Genomic DNA, 7,500 nt, shown 5'->3' with positions numbered 1-7,500 from the left:
AGAGCAGCAGCGTGCAACCACTCAACGGAAGAACGCAATGACGGCAACGCAAGCGACAGTGGCTATACCAGGAGGTGATAACCTCAGGTACAGTGGCCTAAGCCGGTAAGTACCAGTTCAAAGCAGCGCGCGCAGCTAGTAACACCGGATATTATACAAATAGCACCACCTACGCTCCGCCCCTGTATTTGAAACATGCTAACTAGCATTACGCTAATGAAGTGCTAGCACAAGATACTGCAAACTACTGGTTACCTATCCATAACGTCTTCGTATAGCCTTAACTAATATTGTCACCAGTACCCATTTTATACAGTACATCAATACATTTTCTGTTGGCCTGCGTGTCTGTATATCTGCTTGTCTGCTGATCTGTCTGTCTGTCTGTCTGTCTGTCTGTCTGTCTGTTTGTCTGTCAAAGTCAAGTCCATTAGCTAACGACTTTGTTGTTTGCAAGGACTGATTTGTATTTTAAAAATCCTAGCATATGTACAAGTAGAATCTGTATGAGAATAAATTATCTGTCTGTCTGTCTGTCTTTGTCTGTCTGTCTGTCTTTGTCTGTCTGTCTGTCTGTCTGTCTGTCTGTACACAAGGCTATGATAAATGTGTGTGGTTGTCCTGATTTTTGCAGGGTGAAAATGTAAAGGTCAATAAATGGTCATTGAAAGATATTACAACAATACAACAAGCAGACAAACAACGTCAGACAGTCATCTTTTATCGCTTAATTTTTATAGAACAGTGATGTTACATTCAGGAGTTGTGACATGTGCTGTATGGTGGGAAACACACAGTAAGAGACAAATTCTAATCACTGGATGCAAAGTATCAGATTTGCTAAGCTTTGATTGAGATGATTCATTGCATGCTGAATGATTTCTTTGTACAGAAAGGGAGAATTGAGTTTGTAGACTTGGTTTTGAAGGAAGAAGTATTTCGGGTTCAAGTTCCTAGTGCTGTCGCGTCTATTGAATTGCTAGGAAAGACAAGTGCACGAGCCACATATTTGCTTGTGAGTTGCCATTTGTTTTTCAATTGATTAGACATCTTGTAAATATGAAACAAAATAACCATTGTTTATTTTATTTCAGTAATGTTGTTCTATTACTTGTATCAAATGTTTATGACACTAGTAATGCAACTGATCTTACTGTAGGTAACACTCATGCTAAAGAGACAACTGCGTGTCTCTGAGACGTCAACTAGATGCTCTAGCCATCAGGCTGTTACCTGTGCAATACAATACAATACAATACAATACAATACAACACAATCAGTATCTTAAATAACAATTATTACTATTATTTTATAGATGTTAGTATTAGCATTATACATTAAATGTATATTTGATTCAAAAGTAGTTATTTTATACTAATAATACCAGTACAGTACCTCTAATACATGTCTACTTGGAAATTTAAACAAAATGATTTTATCAGATTCGTGTAGAGGAAGGCCAGAGTTGGCAGATGATTCTTGAGGCTCTGAATGACGGCTCCATATTTACTGAAAATGTTAGCTGGACTGCTGATGGTTCGTTGTCAGAATTTGTCAGCTGTGTGGATGAAGACAGAATGCCTGAACCATTCTACCCTTCAGAATTTAAGGTGTGGCAATCAGAGGAGTACTGTATTGAATACTTACTAATTGAGATCAATATGATATTTAGTTGTTGCACCTTGATGTGAAGTTGAGCTGCCAGAAAAGGAAAGATCGGTTGTTCATGGCTGTCCATGATCTTATCACTCAACGATTTGAAGTAATTTAGTTGTCATAACAATCAACATTATGTTACCATCTTGTTTATCAGTTGTTGAATGCCGATATGGCTCTTCAAGACCAAGCTCTTTTTACATACAAACTGCTTCAGAAAGCTTACTTGCTGCAATTCACTGAAATCGTAATGTTTGTTGTGTGCCAGCAAGCCAAGCAGCCAGTAAGAGAGTTTATGTGCAGTACGTACAGTGCATTATAATTCTGCTGTATTTATTAGCCTTCCTTGCACATCTTGTCATCACAACTTGCAGCATCTGTTCCACCAACAAATAAGCCACCAAAAGAGGTAATGTTGAAAACAGTAATGAACAATTTAAAATACAATTAAATTGATAGTAATAATACCTATTTTGAAGTTTATGTTTTACTAATGTACAGCATGTGGTCATGTGACCTTTTATTGTATCATATAGGAGCCGAGCAGCAGTGATAATGTTCTGCAGAGTTTTTCTCTACCAGAAGATGAAGAGTTGCTTAGTCTCTATTTGTGTTGCCAGCCATCTGAAATGATTGATGCAGCCTCTAACGCTGATCAAGATCTCATTAGTCATTCTGTGTTGGACAGCTGCTTTATTGTCACAACACAAGGAGTTTATCATTGCAGGCAGAAGTCAGTCAGACAATCAATGCCACGTGTTTGTATTGATTGATGTGAACATGCATGCAGGAGGTCACCCGAACAGATTTTTCTGGAGATGGCTACTGAGTGTGACACATTTGATGCCACGGACAAGTTAGGTATTGCTCTACAGCTGGACATATGCGGCTTGTATCAGGTACACTGTACACTGTGTGATGAGACTCAATGTAGATTTTGGCAAGTGTTAGTTATAAACACATTGTAGATTGCCGGTGAAAGAAGACTGGCAAAGAACGAGTTCAGTCAAGCAATGGATCTTTTTAAATTAGCAAATGTAAGTCAATTGAATATATACAGATTAATTAAGTGCCAGTTGTTGTTAGAAAAAAAAGATGGCAATACACAAACAAATGCAATGTTTATGAGCTTGTAAACAGCATGCAGGCAGATCAATTAATGTAGATGGTTTAAGGTTACTTTTATAAAATATATTACCAAACTTGTTGACTTGTGGTACTTGACTATATATGGATGAAATTTTATTATGTTAATTAAGAACAGCGCGTCTAGGGGTTTGTTTACTTCTCTAGTGACTTTGCTATTCAGTAAAAACGAAAATATATTGTTTTGTGACAGGTAAATGAAGAGAAGTGGCTAGCATTGACTATATTGTGTGTTGTGTAGTGCCCCAGTGTAAAACTTGTCAGGATGTTTGTTGAGAAAGGGAAACTACATGATGTGATGCCATACATTGAGATGGTACTCTGCCTAATTAAATGGCTCATCAACATGTACATTTGTGTTTGCCGTGCACTTTTGCTGTAGGTTCTTAGTGAACAAGACTCTCGGTCATCTGGTGACTCAAAGGCTTTAGCAGATTTCTTACTGCATTGTTATGTTCAACAGGTACTTTGGGTTTTCTTCTGATTTGTTGCAGTACGTCCTTTAATAGACGTCACCTCTGGTTTCTCAGATTTTAGAAACTCGTGAATGTAGTGGTAGACGTGCAAAGTTGGTGGAGAAGTTGAGGTTGATTATATTGTTCTTTGAGATATTATTACGTGATGGGATTTGTTTTGTTTGAGTAGTCAATTTGTGAATGACAATTTTGCATATGATGATCGATCAGCTATGAAACTACTGGCCAGCAATGGTCTCATTGACCTAACACTACAAGTTGCAAAGGCAAGCTGGAAACACATGTTTGATACAAACAATGAGTGACAAGTCGAAGTATTGTTTAAAGCCAGTCAGGTAGATAGACAGATTAATCATGTCCATCTATTGCTTGAATCTACTGTTGGCTGGATAGTGGTAAAGACTGATGCAAGAAATGCAGTTATTTTCATTGGTTATTTACACTTGTTACAGCACATGTTCTTAGCATTTCTAAACATTTCTAGCAATGTAGGTTTGGCTTCAGTTTTCTGGTCTTACTTTGTAAACAACAATTGTGTAGTCATGATGACTTGTTCAGTAATGATGTCTTCAGAAGAAGGCATACTTTAATGCATCAGGACGATTCTCTGGGTTTGGTGCTGTTGTATGCAGTCACACAGTACAGCATCGTCTGTGCCAAAATTAGACAATGAGATGAGGCGATGAGAGACAATGAGATGAGGCGATAAGAGACAATGAGATGAGGTGATGAGAGACAATGAGATGAGGTGATGAGAGGCAATGAGATGAGGGGATGAGAGACAATGAGATGATGTGATGAGACTGTAATAGTAGCTGCATGACCTCATTTCGTAATCCCATATTACAGTCTCATTCCCTCATCTCATATAAAACAATGTCATCAGGGAATTCATTTTCTGAAGATTTTGAAATGAAAAGATAAGCTTTATATATAGGCTTGTGCGTTTTTGCTCCAAAAAACAAGTGCCTACACCCACGGTTTGAATTTAGACAAACCATTCAGTAGTCTTTGGTAGCTAGTGGCCCACAACAAGAGAGTATCTAATGCATACAAGATGTACACGTTAGACACTTGCTGCAGCTCACTCTGTCTCTATAATGGGAAGGTTGTCGCTATGTATTACCTATGAACTGTTTATATAATTGCCTCTGGGGGAATTAAATTGAGGTTATGGCTCTGTGTCAATGTTCTTTCACAATGGCACCAGATACAGGTGATGCTGTTTATATTGTGGCTAGAGAAAGTTTTTTAAATTAGTAATTTACTTCAAGGAGGCCAGCTAGGAGTCATTCTTGTCTTCTTTCTTTATTTGTTAGTTACAGACAACAAATGCAGAATAAAAATACGCAAGACGACATGTTTCAAAGGCTTAACCACAAATGCAAAATTAGGTGAGTGAGGAGAAACAACAGAATTAGACATCTCATGCACATACGAAGTAGACGACAAAAGAGTGTGCACACTGTTCGTGCTGACTATGGTACACAAATCCGTGAGGTTGTGTTAGAGATTATATAGGTTCATCCAGGGAAGGAGTACTGTGGTAAAGAGAGTATATCATTGTAGGGAGCATTCTACTGTGACACGTGTATTAAAAGGGGATTTTCCAAAAGGCAATTATACATAGTCCATAGGTGATAGGTAGCGACAACCTTCCAATTGTAGAAATAGACTGAGCTGCAGCAAGCGTCTAACGTGTCAAGATACGACATGTTGTAACTCTATCTCCAACATGCTACCAAAGACTAGTGCGTGCTTTGTCTAAAAAACGTGGACATGTTAGCGGTGTAGCCAGACCAAAAATTTTGGAGGGGCCAAATTAATGTCAATAAATGATATTAATAGTAACTAATAAGTAAAGTCAATATTTAATTGCACGCAAATGGCTATTATTGAATTTCACCACTATTTTATGTTTATGTGTGTTACATACACTAAGGGTACACATGCTGGTATCTTTGCTCACGAGCCAAAAAAGCAGTCAGTTTATCAGAGAAGAATGTCAATGCAGCAAATAGATATGTCATATAGTAAACTTTCTATTACATACAACTTCTAACTGCTCTTTGAGGATACGGACTACTGTCTGTTCCCCATAAGTGTGAACTTTGAAAATCATCAATATCTCTGCTGTTTTTTGGACTTTCGCGATGATCTTGGTATCATTAGAAACCGCTAGGTCTGACATTTCTGTTTATCAAATTATCTAAGCCTTTCCTACAAACGAAACGGAAGGATAGTACTTGTGCATATCAAACACAAAACGGGTGGAGCAATGGCTATTATCCAATTATCTTGTAAGACCAACAGATCAGCAACTGGAACCATTTAAGATAATTGGTATAACATGGTCCAACTGGAGCAGCTCTTAGTGCTCTAATGAGCACACCTGGTGTGACCTCTTTCATTACTCACTTCCGAGTTCACCCTTACAGGGGGAACAGACAGTAGGACTATAGATAACTAAAACTGTTTCAGTTCTAGTCTTTGAATTGCCCTTTGTATACTGCAGCAAACTTGTCTATAAATTGCCATATCAGAAGTTAGCCAGTCACAACAGGTCTGTCCAATTTGCAATCCAAGTTTTAGAATATCAAGGTTTTAGACTTGTCCTGTTGATGGTTTTCTATTTCTTGTCTCAATCTGCTGGCAAGAATGTATGTGGATGAAGATGGATAACATCGTGGTGCAGATCGAGTTTGAGACTTATAGAAGAAGGTGTCTTTGAGTCCAACTTTATAGCATTGCACCGCTTGTGTCTTTAGGAAGCTGTCTTGAGCAGTTGAAGGACAGTCTAATCTTGCATCTGGACACTTTTCAATTTTAGAGTGTGGCAATCTTTGGTTCTTGGGTCCATACTGTCTGTTATTGGTTTAGCTGTTACACACATTACTTTTTCTAAATCATAGTCATTAGCAAATATTGTAGGGTAGATATTCTGTTTAAAATTTATGTGTAAAACATACACAAACAGACAGACAGACAGTTTAGACATTGATTTGGATCTATGATGCATGCATCTTTGGTGTCCAGATATATCATCTCTAGGGCAGCCAAAGAAGATGGTGGTGCTGCATCAAAACGAGAAAGGAAGAAACAAGACAAATAATAGAAAGAAATTTTACCAGGTGCTTTTACCCCAAGTTAGTTCCACTAGTTCTTGAACACTTTGGTCGATGGGGTAAGGACGCTGAAGATTTTTGAACAAATTAGGACTTTAATCCAGAGATACATAAGAAGAATGGGACAGAGTTCAAGGTCTTGTGGAGGCAGATGATTTCAGTTACTCTGCAGAAGTCTATTTCACGCGTAAGTAGAGAGAAAATCAAGCAGCTCGGTCATCATTGTAGTAAAAATAGTTTGGAACTTCATTCAATAGCTATTGTTTAGTAAGTTGTTGTACTGAGGACTGGGCCACTAGCTATGTTCCATGCATATAGACTCGTAATTTTATGTTTAGCTTTGTTTTAGTGTTAGTGATGTTGTACTAGTTTTGATGATGTATTCAATAGAGAACTAAGACAGACAGACAGACAGACAACAGACAGACAGAATGTTTTTTGACAGACAGACAGACAGACAGACAGACAGGCACAAGGACACCATCAGCCAGCCATGCAGCCAGGGAAGATATTACACCCTGGCCTTTATCATCTAACATTTATTCCGCTGGCTTTTGAGCATTTGGTTGTTGGGGAAAAGAGGCAGAGTCATACCTGGGCCAGTTGGCAGGATGAGTAAGAAACCAGGAAGGGAAGTCTAATCAAGTTCAATTTGTTCAACAATGGAGGAAAAGGTTGTCAGTGTGTCTATAAAAATCGAACTCTAATGTCATCATGAGAAAATTAAGAGCAGTGTCTGAGGCAAGAATAGAAGACTGGGATGACACTGAACTAGACATTCAGAACTATATTAAATAGTTGTTGTTGTTTCCTACAATAACGTACTTTGTATCAGACTGTCCCATGTGGGATATACTAATAGTTGTTGTAGCTTTACTCTGATGTATAGAGTTTAAAGTTCTTTATCAATAGTGAAATATCTTTGACAGACAGACAGACAGACAGACAGACAGACAGACAGACAGACAGACAGACAGACAGGCAGGCAGGCAGGCATGCAGACAGACAGATAAACAGACAGACATTTAGAAAGCTTGTACTGAAGTTTTGATATGGATTTAGGCTCGAGCTAAAGTGTCAGAAGCAACTGACCTGCT

The 7,500-nt window shown here is 38.2% G+C and overlaps 1 protein-coding gene across 1 annotated transcript in view; it reads left to right on the top strand.

Moving 5' to 3' along the window:
- The window catches only part of LOC134196871 (uncharacterized), a 22,250-nt gene that overhangs the window by 3,282 nt on the left and 11,468 nt on the right, over nt 1-7,500 (top strand). The window contains exons 4-18 of the mRNA XM_062666092.1: nt 635-704; nt 761-828; nt 893-1,015; nt 1,443-1,610; nt 1,673-1,762; nt 1,814-1,939; nt 1,997-2,065; nt 2,193-2,389; nt 2,447-2,555; nt 2,625-2,693; nt 3,044-3,118; nt 3,185-3,265; nt 3,333-3,388; nt 3,448-3,535; nt 7,466-7,500. The exon at nt 7,466-7,500 is cut by the window's right edge and continues 92 nt beyond it. Coding sequence (XP_062522076.1) covers nt 635-704; nt 761-828; nt 893-1,015; nt 1,443-1,610; nt 1,673-1,762; nt 1,814-1,939; nt 1,997-2,065; nt 2,193-2,389; nt 2,447-2,555; nt 2,625-2,693; nt 3,044-3,118; nt 3,185-3,265; nt 3,333-3,388; nt 3,448-3,535; nt 7,466-7,500 — 1,424 coding nt within the window. The remainder of the gene's footprint in view (nt 1-634; nt 705-760; nt 829-892; nt 1,016-1,442; nt 1,611-1,672; nt 1,763-1,813; nt 1,940-1,996; nt 2,066-2,192; nt 2,390-2,446; nt 2,556-2,624; nt 2,694-3,043; nt 3,119-3,184; nt 3,266-3,332; nt 3,389-3,447; nt 3,536-7,465) is intronic.

This window comes from Corticium candelabrum, chromosome 21 (genome assembly GCF_963422355.1).
Source record: "Corticium candelabrum chromosome 21, ooCorCand1.1, whole genome shotgun sequence".
Taxonomy (NCBI): Eukaryota; Metazoa; Porifera; class Homoscleromorpha; order Homosclerophorida; family Plakinidae; genus Corticium; species Corticium candelabrum.
Note: the sequence above shows the minus strand (reverse complement) of the source record. Positions and strands in the feature narration are given on the sequence as shown.